Genomic DNA, 13,861 nt, shown 5'->3' with positions numbered 1-13,861 from the left:
CAAAAACAAAACTCATTTAAACTCAGAACTGTCACAAATAAAAGTGGGCTGGGTCCAAAGACTCAAAACTGCAAAGAATATAAGGTGAAAACCCTTATTTTATAATATAAATGATTATGAGAACAAAACCCGGAATTTACTCAGGCCATAGGAACTGACCTTCCAGAAGCACAAAAGAATTCCACGTATCATAGTCAAAGACAAGTAGGCCTGATTTTCAGGGGAATGAGAATGAAATGACTTAAGACCTGGGATTTGCTTTAAAATACTTCAACAACAGCAAAAAAAAGAGGTAGATTATGATGATAAAACTTGATAAATGTTAAATCAGTATGATGGATACCAAGGTTCAATTTTCCTGACTAAACATTAAACGTCTGCTTGTATTACAGCAGAAATTGGCACAATACTATAAATCAACTATATTTTTTTTGTGTGTGTCTTTTTTTCTTTTTTTTTTTTTTAGCTATTTCTTGGGCCGCTCTGGCGGCATATGGAGGTTCCCAGGCTAGGCTAGGGGTTGAATCGGAGCTGCAGCCGCCGGCCTACGCCAGAGCCACAGCAACGCGGGATCCGAGCCGCGTCTGCAACCTACACCACAGCTCACGGCAACGCCGGATCCTTAACCCACTGAGCAAGGGCAGGGACCCAACCCGCAACCTCATGGTTCCTAGTCGGATTCGTTAACCACTGCGCCATGACGGGAACTCCTCAACTATATTTTAATTTAAAAATGTGCAAAAAATCTGCTTGTATTAAAAATATTAGAAATCAAATCTTCAACATAAATTTAATACAAGCATTCCAGAAATCCCTTACTGTAAGTAATGCTTGTTATTTAAAAATACAGCACAAGAGGGAGTACCAGTTGTGGCATAGCAGAAACAAATCCCACTAGTATCCACGAGGATGCGGGTTCAATCCCTGGCTTTGCTCACTGGGTTAAGGATCCTGCGTTGCCGTGAGCTGTGGTGTAGGTCATAGATGTGGCTCAGATCCCTCGTTGCTGTGACTGTGGTATAGGCTGGCAGCTGCAGCTCCGATTCGACCCCTAGCCTGGGAACCTCCATATGCTGCATGTGCGGCCCTAAAAAAGAAAAAACCACAAAAAAAAAAAAACCCAGCACAATAGGTTAATGTGGACTACACCTGTACATTTCTTGCAATGGGCTTTATTTTTAGGGTACGTACACACTGAGCAATTCAATGGGTCACTTCCAACTTAAATTAATGAATGGAGACTTTCTTTCTTTTTTTCTGTTTATGGCTGCTCCTGTGGCATATGGAAGTTCCCAGGCTAGGGGTTCAAATCGGAGCTGCAGCTGCCAGCCTACACCACAGCCACGGGCAACACCAGATCCTAACCCACTGAGTGAGGCCAGAGATTGAACCTGCATCCTCACAAACACTACGTTAGGTTCTTAACCCACTGAGCCACAACAGGAACCCCATGAATGGAGATTTTAAATCTACAATACAAACACTGGGTGAAGCAGGAAATCTGAAGGTATGTTTTACATTGTCCTTCACAATTAAAAAAAAAAAAAAATGACTTACAGGCAAGTAAGTCTAGCCAACAAAGTCTATCAACTAAACTATAAACAGCTCCCCAGATTCCCTTGTAACGCTGACTCTGCTACTGGCTGCCTGAAAGGAGTGAGGAAGAGACGGCGTTGTAAGCGAAGCTTGGGGCTGACTTACAGGTGCCTGAGGATGACGCAGGAGAGGACAGAGAAACCAGGTCAAAACTACCGCAAGAGAAAAGCACACGGTGCATGTCTGCACAGCTCCCACGGCGCCACTGACAATTAACATGATTCAACATTTGTGCTTCACTGTCTCTGAGACCGGAAAAGTCTCAGAGGCCAAGGAGAGGGTTCAGAGGAGAAACTGTCTCACCTGCAAAAGAACTCCCACAAGTCTAGGTTTTGAATTCTCTGAATTCTTTTAATTCTGTTGCGATCCATTGTTTTCCCAAAGAGACTAGCAACTTCATTATATTCGTGTGTTTGATTGTGCAAAGTGATAAGCTGGAAAAAGAAGTGTGCACAGTTTTATTGGGGTCCTTTCCAATCTCTTTCACTTGTAGTGGGTCAGTGCTGGTCTCACCTGATAAGGCACCTCAGTATTCACATTTTCCCAGTGGGGGGGCAGGGGGATGGCCTCGTTTTCACAGATGTAACTTCAAATCGAAAAGACAAAACAAAACATTAGAAGCTGATTATGATCACTGTCAAAGATTTAGACATTTTCTCCCGAGCTGAATTTTCACATGGAGGTGTTGCGACAAATGCAATTAAGCATGGTCCTTGATTTCTTTATTTTATGATAGGTATCGAAAACCAACTCGTGTGCAACTTTTTAGGGGCTGAATTGAGAAATGTGATGGAAAACATCTGGTCCAATATAACTTTAAGATTGCAAAAACAGTCGTTTAATGCGGTCTCGTTTTTCTGAATTTGCCAGAATTTCTTTTAAACGTAGAAAGGTATTAGGTAAAGAAAAGGAAGCTCTAAGATGAAAATCAAATTTTTGATTTAGGAAAACAAAACAAAATCTTTCTTAATTAAAAAAAAAAGAGACACTAGTTCATACTGCCTGTTACATAACATCCTCAGCCATACCTTCAACATCTCCTTCAAGATTGAACTCAAACCTAAACTTTTCTCCCTTTATTGCCCGCTATCCTCCTGCACCATCCACATCATCATGATCTCACTTAGCACAGTAGCCAGTTAAGCTCTGAAAACTCTACCATGTTTAAGCCACTGGATGTGAACACAGATAAAGACAATGACTCTGGGGAGCTTGATGGCAAAAGGGGTAACTGACATCTGAAACCCTTCTTGTGTCTGGAGGTTGTGAAAGGGATTCATAAATTTCAAGCCTATCTTGAGTTTATTTTTTAACTCATTTTAACTTTGAAAAGACCATTGAGTGGTCTGGCATTGTCCCTGCAGTGGCTCAGGTCGCTGCTATGGCGCAGTTTCAGTCCCTAACCTGGGAACTTCCACGTGCCATGGGTAAGGCCAAAAAACAAACAAACAAACAAACAAAAAAAAACACTCAATCATGTGATTTTAAAATGAACGGGCATTAAAAAAAAGGGAACAGTGACAGTCTCCCTCCCACGCCAGTCCTTGCTCTAATTCTCGTACTTCAATTCCAATAATCATTGTTTTTAGCCTCTTGGGTATTCTTCCAGAAATACCTTAGGTTAACGCAAGCCAATTTTTCCCCACATACAAATGGTAGCATAATCCCATCTTTGCAGCAGCTTTTTTTCTCTTCACTGACTAGGTTCTTCAAGCTCCCTCCCCATCAGTAGGTGGAGACCATCCCGGCACAGAGCCCGGTGCTCAGCAGACACTCAGTTAACCCTGGCGGGTTCCTCAGCTTCCTGGGTGCAAGGGGTCTGCTGCATGGACACACCCCTGCTGATTACAAGGCCCCCTACTGACGACATTGAGCTGTTTCATCTCTTTGCTTCTGTTAAGGCTGCAGCAAAGATCAAGACTGTCCATTGGTCACTGTATGTGCCCAACTTGTCAACTTTTAGGTAACATCTTGGAAATGGCACTTCTAAGCCAAAGAACATATTTATTCATGATTTTGCAGAAAATGCCCAGATGCCCTCCTTGAAGGCGCTACTCATTGACATTCCCACCAGAGATGCAGCGAATGCCTATTTTCTAACAACCTTTCCAAAGAAGTGTGTTATCGAACTTTGGAAATTTTGTCCATCTGATAGTAAGAAATAATCTTGTATAATTTGTATTTCTATAACTATGGGTGAGGTTGCAAGAATGGTTCAAATTCTTTACTCATCCTTCTAGGCGGCTCTGGGTCTTCTACTTTGATTCCTAAAAGCACTTCAAATACTACAGAGAGGAGCCCATTACTGTGATAATGAGTAACAACAGCTTTCCTAGGGTGTTTTTTGTTTTACTTTGCCTGAAGTATCTTCTAGCTAGAAAAGGGGTTTTGTTTGCTTATTCGTCTAAAAGTTCATAGACTTAGTTAATTGCCAATTCCTTGCCAACAGGAAATGCACTGTTCACTTTGGAAGTCACAGCTGTATTCCCATAATACATCAAGAAGCATCTCTAGGAGTTCCCTTCATGGCTCAGTGGTTAACAAACCTGACTAGGATCCATGAGGATTCGGGTTTGATCCCAGGCGTCGCTCAGTGGGTTAAGGATTCGGTGTTGCCATGAGCTGTGGTGTAGATTGCAGATGTGGCTTGGATCCTGCATTGCTGTGGCTCTGGCGTAGGCCAGCAGCTATAGCTCCAATTTAACCCCTAGCCTTTTGGGTGCAGGCTAAAAACTTCCATATGCTGCGGGTGCAGCCCTAAAAAAAAAAGCATCTTCATCACGCTTCTGTACCCAACCTAACTGTTCTTCCTCTTTGATTATCTTGCTCTCTGTCCTCCGTTCTGGTTCATTCTTTCCCTCTCCTGTCTCTGTTCTATGGCTTGGATGGTCTGTGAGAGAAAATGCTGGACCTCATCATAAGCTTCTCCTTGCAAAGGATCCCAGATATAATGACATACAGTTAAATTCTTAGGTCTCATTTTTCTCCCAGACTTTACACCCTTTGAAGGTAAGTAATTCCTTTATTAAATTCCTTATACTTAAGGATGGGGATATGGTGTAGCTGGTAAGAAAATAAGACTCTCTCCCTTCCTCACACATTAGAAAAGTGCTTGAATTAACTTTTAAATCATGATCCTAAAATATGAGCCAGAAGTCTCAAGAAACAAATTGGTAGAAACTCTAAACACTGCTTTCTTTATTCTGATCCCTTCAAAACATCTCCTTGGAAAAGAAACGGGCATCTCCTACAATCCACATGCTAGCATTTTTTTCCTATTTCTTTTTAAATTCTTTGAACAGAAAGAATTTCAATACTTGATGGAGGAATTGTTTTGGAAAATAGGAGACAGTCTAAGGTTTTTCCCTTCAATTCCATTCATATGAATAACAAATATTTAATCTCCTCTGGCATTTATTCCTCTCTTTTTTAGGCTACAGACAGCAGGAGAGAGAAAAAGGAGAACTTGTCCCCTAGATCCAAGGAGCAAGCAGCTGTCCCGTCCCTTCATGTCCTCCTAGGTCCCTGTTAGTCACTACAAATCTGAAATTACTAGTCGCCCAATGGGGTTTAGTGCTGGAGAACACAAGCAGGTATTACCTAGGATTTATAGCCCAAATAAGCAGATGATTCCGTAAGAATCTTTCCAAGCTAAATCAACATAGGTTATTTTAAGGATTTATAGTAGAGACCATACAGCATTCTGTAACTACCATGCAAACTGTTCTAAAGAATTGAAAGATACAAATATATAAGGGGAAATGAAAAGGACAACAGGAAAGGAAATACCAGCAGAAAACGCTAGTACTGCTCTTTCATCAACTTATATGAAATTCGACAAAGATCAATGTTAAGATCATGAAATAACCTACCAAAACATTTCCAGTCTATTTATTCCTCTGTCAAATAGTAAGAAAGAGGAGAGAGCGAGAAAGCCCATTCTTTCCACCCCTATTCTCTTCACGATACCTGAAAGCACTGATAGAAAAGGGGGCTCTTTTTATTAAGCGCTGCTTTCCAGTGGTGAGATTCATTTGCTTCATTTCTGTGCACAAAGACAAAGATATTAGATAAGTCAGAGGAACACACGGTGCTATCAACTGTCACCAAGATTTGTAGCTACACTGCATGGGGATCGAGAGTCATGGAGCTTTGGGAGTAGCTGACAAACACAGCAAACTGGGGACACTTTACCAGACATCTGCTTATCATGCCCCAAAAAGCAGCTCCGTTGCTTGATCTAAGCTCACACCTGAGGACACTGAGCTCACACACTGCCCGGTCTGCAGGGTCTACTCTTTCCGTATCATACTGAGCTTAAACTGACATGAAAATAGGAGAGTCCTCAACTGAGCAAAGTTAAGAGTACTAGGAAGAGAAAGAAATTACAATGCTGAATCTTCTGGTTGGTTTCCTAAGTGAAAAATGTACTTTGATTTCTCCAAAAATGTTGGGAATGATTTTTTAAAAAGACACATTATCATTACAAAACTTTCACAATTCAGAGTTTCAAAAATGTGTACATTTCTTACCTTCTCTTTAAATTGTACATCTAAAACCAAAAAAAAGAGAGATCCTAGCTAGACGCGGCGTAGACTTCAGTGAGTGAGTCCCATGATAAAAGACTAGTGATCTAAATCAAGCATCATTTTCTTTTCTCGTCTCTTCCTCCACTGTGGCGGTGTTTGCCAGGCCCATCTCCTCAAACCCACAGAGTTGGGTGCTGAGTCCTAATGTGGGCTCCTAGCCAGTGCACTTTGTCTAACTGGCATCACTCCACTCCAAAAGCACAAAAGCTGGGTACAGTGTTCTCCCCGTTCTGTGTTCTCCTAGACTCTGCACGCCTTGGCAAGCCCACCAGGCAGGGCCCAAGCCAGGTCACGCCGGCAAATGGAGCGTGGCTTGTGGTGCCCTCTTCTTGACCTCATCCTTTTGAGTTTACTTTTCACCATTTTCATTAAGAGAAACTGAGTTGGCTTGTGGCAGAATGGCTGGAGCTACCTTTACCAATGGTACCTGGGAAATGCTAATACCTATATCTTTGAAACAATATCATCCTATAGAGTGTTGGCAGCTTGTGTTACTATATGTGACTCCTATTCTCTGATATAGATTTTTTTAAATAAACTGCACTGAGAGAAAGCCTCCCAAAATAGAGTTTAGGAGAAAATATTCTTTCAGAAACATGTGGCTTCCTGGACCACCTAGCAAATGCTCTGACAAACTCCATCCTCTGCCTGAAGCTGGAGGTCTGCATATCATTATGTCTCAGTATTGCTTCAAAACAGGAGCGTGGACACAAGACTAAAGTGTCTGCCAACACCTTCCTTGTAGGCTGAGTCAGAAAGACAAATGACAGGGCCCCTTAAAGGCAGCCTGTTTGCCTAATGTCATTAAAAAAATGTGACAGTTATTCAGGAGGAAGAGTCTCACGGTTTTAACTCTTGATTAAGAACACCACCACCAGGAGTTCCCATCGTGGCGCTGCAGAAATGAATCCGACTAGGAACCCTGAGGTTGCGGGTTCCATCCCTGGCCTCGCTCTAGTGGGTTAAGGATCTGGCATTGCCGTGAACTATGGTGTAGGTCGCAGATTCGGCTTGGATCTGTCGTGGCTGTGGCTATGGCTGTGGCTGTGGCCAGCAGCTGTAGCTCCGATTCGACCCCTAGCCTGGGAACCTCCATATGCAGCAGGTGCGGCCCTAAAGGAAAAAAAAGAAAAAAAAACAAAAAACAAAAAAAACCCACCACCAGCCCTGGGGGCACCATCAGCATGAGAGGTTTGGCTGCATCAACATCTACTGGACAAGTCCCCCCACCACCACCATCTCTGGGCCTTGGCTGAAACCAAGGGAAGTTCCTAGGGTTTCCCACCCCGGCTCCCCACCACACTCCACTGACTCTATCATAAAGGCTCCATCGTGACTTTGGGAAGGAACACCTAGAGGACCAAACTCTGCAGCCACCGAAAGGCACTTTTATAAGGAAAGCCTTCCCATCTAGGTCGTGTTTGCCTCTGCAGTCAACAGCAGAGGCTGGCAGCTTGAAGCCGAAGGGGGTGAATTCAACAGTTTTTCATGGGATCCACAAAACATGCCCATGGATCAGGGCTGAAATCCAAAGTGGGGCTGCTTCCCAGATTAGCCAGCTAACCTGTGAAAGAGCCAAAGAAATCTGAAAATGGCAGAAGGCAATGTCCATTGCAGAGTAGTTTTCTGGGAAAGACACCAAGAGAGGGGTCATTCGGCTGAACTCTGGTCTTAAAACTAAAAGAGCTACAAATGATTTTGTCACTTAACCTCTCTGATTGATTCTTAAGTAAAAAAGACTGCTATTTATTTCAATAGATTGAAAGAGGAGTTCCTGCTGTGGCTCAGCAGCTTAAGGACCCGACATTGTCTCTGTGAGGATGGGGATTCGATCCCTGGCCTTGTTCAAATTGACACAGCTGCAGCATAGGTCGGAGATGCAGCTTGGATCTGTGTTGCTGTGGCGTAGGCCTGCAGCTGCAGCTCTGAGTCCACCCCTAGCCAGGAATTTCCACATGCCACAGGTGCAGCCCTAAAAAGAAAAAATAAAATAAAAGCCTGAAAAGATGATGAATAAAACAAGAGCTTAGGAGTTCCCGTCCTGGTGCAGCGGAAACATGAGGTTGCGGGTTCCATCCCTGGCCTCACTCAGTGGGTTAAGGATCTGTCATTGCTGTGGCTCTGGCATAGGTGGGCAGCTGTAGCTCCAATTAGACCCCTAGCCTGGGAACCTCCAGATGCTGTGGGTGCGGCCCTAAAAAGACAAAAAAAAAAAAAAAAACCCAAGAGCTTAAAGTCGTTTTGCATTCCTTCAAAGAGAAGCATTACATGAACTCAAAATATGTGACAATCTCCATATTCGTTAGTATCCATAAACATATAAATACACCTTTATAAAAGGCAATGGTGCTCAAAATTTTAAATTTTGAATTTTTGCAGAGGCATTTTCATGTATTACAAAAAGGATTTACTTGGCTGTTTACAAGTATATCAACTAATCCTGATCTTCAGAACTTTAGACTTTATCAATATACTAAGAACACACAACCATTAGGGAAAAAAAACATACCTGCAAAGTCTATCTTGTAGCTGAATTTGGAAGTAGTAAAAGAAATGGAGCCACAAGGGTTTGTTTTGAAGCTTTTTTTCGATATCTTCACTGCTAACTGAACACTGAATGTTGGTATCCGGCTTTAAGACAAACCAGAAAGTTTCATTTACCAGCTGTTCACATGAAAGGCTTGGCCACAGAGGTGGGACTGTGGGCACAGAGACAGAGCACAGAGGGACAGAGGAAATGTAGCACCTGTTCCAGTTTCCAACACACCGGGGAAGCACGGCTAAGAGAGCCTGGTGAACACAGCTTAAGGATTTCCAGCAAAGAAACCAGAAACCCCTTGTTATAAGGCTTTTTTCCAAATTATTACAACATTTCCAAATTATTGCCAAAATGATGCTTCCTGAGTGGCTCAAATGAAATCTTCTTTAAGTAGCCTTGTGAGGAAAAAAAAAAGACCACAAGCTTTTGAGGATGGGGTCACATCTCAGCTTAACCATTAACCAGCGGTGTGACTCAGAACAGATCCTAACAACTTTTTTGAGTTTCCCTGTCTTTGCCAGTAAGACAGAGGGTCAACCCTGGCTTTCGGGGTGCGGTGAGGATAGAGAAGACAGCTGCACAACCCCTGACCAACCCTGGCGCACAGAGGCCTTTCATGTGGGTTGGTCTCTTCCCTCTCCGTCCACCAAATCAGCCCTGGCCGCGCTCAGTGGGCTGAAACCATGCAACCCTCAGCCACGCTCGCCCTCCGTACCCACGGCAAACACACACCACTTCGCCTAAACGATACTGCAGAAAACTGGGGAGAGGAAAAGGACCGGGAGAATTTCTAGCTGTTCTTTTTGGGACACGCTTTGATTTTCTCAAGGTTTGATTTCCTTCAGGCGCTGCCTGTGCTCATCATTCACGTCCACGAGATGACAAGACGGGAGTCTAAGTCCCTGCGCTCCCTCCGGGGGCGGGGGCGGGGGGCGGGGGGCGGCGAGGTACCTGATACATGTGCCACTTCCCACACTCCGCCAGGTAGAACCAGCCCCACTGCGTGTCGGACGTGTCCATCTCGTCCACCTCGCTGTCCGTCGCTTTGTTTAAGAATTCTTCTTCTTTGTGAAACATCTCCTGAAATGCCAGAGAGAGGGAGAGGAAGAAACTGTGTTCTTAATAATCAGTGTGCTTTTTACACATCCTTTTTCTTCTCATAAAGAACTGTATGCCCAGTGTCCTTCCCACAGTGACGGTGAGGAATAGCAGCTGGCTCCCGTACTGGCTCTGAAGGGAAACATTCAAAAATGTTGCCTGTGACATCTGCACATCGTTCTTGAGCATGGGATATAAAGTTCCAGTTTCTAGCAACGACTGCTAGAGAAACGACTTGGGGGTGGGGTGTTAACTGCTTATAAGACAAGTTCCATAGTGGACTTCTTAGAAAGAAAAAGGAAAGATTCAGATTGTGATTATGAAATAAACCACAAGTTTAATTTTCTGTTTCAACTATCCAGGATCTGATTTGAAAGTCTGGTCTTTATTTTTTTAAATGTTGAATATCATCGCTTAACAAATAAGACAAATAAAAATACACTTAGGTAGGATATGTTAGTGCCCATTCGACACTTCATTTCAGTATCTAAGAGCACTCCAGATTCTCACTGGCGTGCTGAGAAATTTGTCTTATAAGATGTTCACGTATTTGGTCCAAAGGATTCATGCTATCACAGCTAGTTAAGACCAAAATAAACATCTGACATCTGATTTGGGGATTTTTCCTTTTCTTTCTTTTTGTTTTATTTTCTTTTCCAGCTGAACCCATGGCATATAGATATTGCTGAGCCAGAGATCAAATCTGAGCCATAGCTGCGACCTATGCCAGATCCTCAACCCACTGCACTGGGCTGAGGATCAAATCCACACTGCCTCAGAGACAACACCAGATTCTGAACCTGCTGTGACACAGTGGGAACTCCTGTATGATTTTTTTTTCTTTTTAGGGCCGCGCCTGTGGCATATGGAGGTTCCCAGGCTAGGGGTCAAGTTGGAGCTGTAGCTGCCAGCCTACACCAGAGCCAGAGCAATGCTGGATCCTAGCCACGTCTGCCACTTTCACCACAGCTCACGGCAACGCAGGATCCTTAACCCACTGAGCAAGGCCAGGGATCGAACCTGTGTCCTCATGGATGCTAGTCAGATTCGTTTCCACTAAGCCACAAAGGGAACTCCCTGATTTTTGCTTTAAATGTTCATTATTTCATTTAGTGGCATGGAAAGATGTTTATAATATATAGTGCTGAGTACAAAGAAGGTTACAATAAATAAAAATAGTATGATCCAATTTCAATGAAAAATACGTCTATATTTATTCATGTTTGTGTCTGTGTCTGTATGTGTATATGTATATATTTGTACATACACACAGCAAAGGTCTGGATGGATACAGAAACATTTGGAGGTTTTTTCCTCAATGTTAGGATAACAATAGTAATTCTTACAGCTTTTATTATCTGCCAAGTGCTCTGCGCAGTCCTGTACAACTGATCAGTTACCTAAGCCTCACAACAACACTGTACGATAGGGCCTACTAATATCCCAGATTTATAAATGAAGAAACTGGGACACAGAGAAGTCAGACAATGAGCAAGCCAGGATTCAAACCCAGGCAGTCTGGATCCAGGGTCTGTGCACTTAAGCCCCTTGGAATACTGCCTAATACCCCCTTAACAACAACTTTATAATCTTGTCTGTGTCGAGTGTACGTTATTTTTGAAAAGTTGAAAACATTCTTGGGTGGAGATTGTGATGAAGAGGAAGTCACTAGAAAAGGGGCAAAGAGGTTCATCAAAGAAGGTGAAATTTTATCTGGAATTTAGCTTTTTATCCTCATTCTTTATAGGTTTATATAAATTTGTACAACTAATATAATAGTCTCCTTGGAAAAAAAAAACAAAACCCAGAATGTTTGTGAAGACTTTTTAGACCATCACTTCCATTCCTGGTACCTTCTCACCTTCCTCCTCCAGAGTTAATCAAAATCAATACTACGCCCTTACTGTACAGCTTTTAGATTCCTGTGTGTGCGAGCGCGCGCGCGCGCGCGTGTGTGTGTGTGTGTATGTTTAATCTACACATATACAAATATATAGATTACTGGTGATTTGTCAAAAATTTGATTTCCTACATCTATGATCTTTTTTTTACAAAGAATACATACTACCTGATTCATCTGGAGAATGCTTGTTTTAAATGTCATTACTGAAAGTGTGCAGAGTAGTGTCTCCTGGGATAAGCTTCCACAGCCTTGTCTAGGCCACAATGTCCTCTCCTTAAGTCAGGGATGAAAGGCTCCTCCAGGGGCTGCTGTTAGAGATCATGCTTGGTACTGCAGGGAAGTACCAAGCACAGTACCTGAGCTCAGGGAAGGGGGCTTGTTAGTTTTTATTCAGGTTTGGATACTCTCTCTGAGAAATGCTTTGTGACTATGTTTTGGATTTTTCCTTCATGTTTTAAAGAGAACTGGCTGCTAAGAAATGAAAACCAGGAGTTCTTGCTGTGGCTTATTGGGTTAAAAACTCGACGTAGTGTCCATGAGGATGCACATTCAATCCCTGGCCTTGCTCAGTGGGTTAAGTATCCTGCATTGCTGTGGCTGTGATGTAGGCTGGCAGCCGCAGCCCCGACTCAACCCCTAGCCCTAGCCCGAGAACTTCTGTATGCCATAGGTACAGCTGTAAAAGAAAAAAAAAAGAAAGAAAGAAAGAAAAGAAATGAAAACCAGTACACTCTCAGAGCCCGAGCTGCGATTTAGCCAAATAATAAAATCAGTGGCTTAAACTTTCAGATCAGTTGTGCAGGGTAACTAGTCATAATCCCTGCTCTTCCTTCTATTACTTATTGTTCACATAATTTGCCTTTTTTTTTTTTTGTCTTTTTGCCTTTTCTAGGGCCGATCCCGCAGCACATGGAGGTTCCCAGGCTAGGGGTCTAATCAGAGCTGTAGCCGCCGGCCTACACCACAGCTCACGGCAATGCCAGATCCTCAACCCACTGAGCAAGGCCAGGGATCAAACCCGCAACCTCATGGTTCCTAGTCGGATTCGTTAACCACTGAGCCATGACGGGAACTCCTAATTTGCCCATTTTATCGTGCGTGACCAAGAAAGCAAGAGTGACCTAAATTTTGTTTTTCTTCAAAAAAAAAAAAAAGCAGAAAAATTTGGAAGGATGAGTTTCAAGAAAATTAAGATAAATATTCAGCTTAAGAGTTCCACCTAGGAGAAAGGGGAATGGAAATAGAAACGCACCCTTCACACGCGGACATGAAACACGTATGCTTTGCCATGTCACACTGGTCCCCAAGACCACGCTGTAAGCCAGGTTACCAGTGGAAGTGTTTCACCAAAGTCCGTTCAGAGCGTCCTGTCATAAGCAGCTCTGGGGTGTGGGATGGGAGGCCAGGACGGACCCATCTCCTATTCACCCCTATTTAGAGAGGGCAGCACTACCAGCAGGGATCTCATTTTATAAAATTCTCTGTCGATTTCCACAAATTTTTGGCCTCCACAACCCAAGGCACAGAAGTCATTATTTTTCCAATTAATGTTGGGGAAAAAAACCTGAAGGAGACAAAATACAATCATCTTCTCTAGAATCATGGAACTGGCAGTTCCAAGAAGACTTAAGAAACAGCCGAGGCCTCTGGAGTGTCAGCTCTTCCTAAGCTGCCAGCCCCCTGCCTCCCTTTCATAGACGGACAGAGGCTCCTTTGGTCCTCTGCAGCCAAAGCCCGATGTGACTGCTCTGCTTCATGGATGCTACGGCTTTCTTTCCAAAGACTCTGTTGGTAAGACTCTTGCAGTTTTCTACAAGTCTGTCCTCTAAAGGAATGGCTCTTCTGTATAACTAGACTCAAAGAGTTAAGTCAAGCTTACCTGAATAACTTTAAAATACTGTAACCACAGTAGTAATGGATCGAGGTTAGGATACATTTACAGACGAGAAAAGACGCACATGCAAATGGTTCATCGGGGAGGAGGCCGTGGATAAATGTTAGCAGAATGAATCAGATCTGCCACAACGCCACATTCTGCCTTGAGTTTCCAGCTTTTAATTGGCAGACAATGATACTTCCTGCACATCAGGCTGTAGGAAGAAAAAAAAAAAAAAAAAAAGCAAGTGTAAAGAGGAA

The 13,861-nt window shown here is 43.1% G+C and overlaps 1 protein-coding gene across 1 annotated transcript in view; it reads right to left on the bottom strand.

Moving 5' to 3' along the window:
* The window catches only part of PARP11 (poly(ADP-ribose) polymerase family member 11), a 36,986-nt gene that overhangs the window by 9,486 nt on the left and 13,639 nt on the right, over window positions 1–13,861 (bottom strand). Inside the window, 6 exon segments of the mRNA XM_047787797.1 lie at window positions 1,900–2,030; window positions 2,110–2,182; window positions 5,566–5,641; window positions 8,695–8,770; window positions 8,772–8,816; window positions 9,676–9,804. Coding sequence (XP_047643753.1) covers window positions 1,900–2,030; window positions 2,110–2,182; window positions 5,566–5,641; window positions 8,695–8,770; window positions 8,772–8,816; window positions 9,676–9,804 — 530 coding nt within the window.

This window comes from Phacochoerus africanus, chromosome 7 (assembly GCF_016906955.1).
Source record: "Phacochoerus africanus isolate WHEZ1 chromosome 7, ROS_Pafr_v1, whole genome shotgun sequence".
NCBI classification, from domain to species: domain Eukaryota; kingdom Metazoa; phylum Chordata; class Mammalia; order Artiodactyla; family Suidae; genus Phacochoerus; species Phacochoerus africanus.
This window is presented reverse-complemented; position numbering and strand designations above follow the sequence as displayed.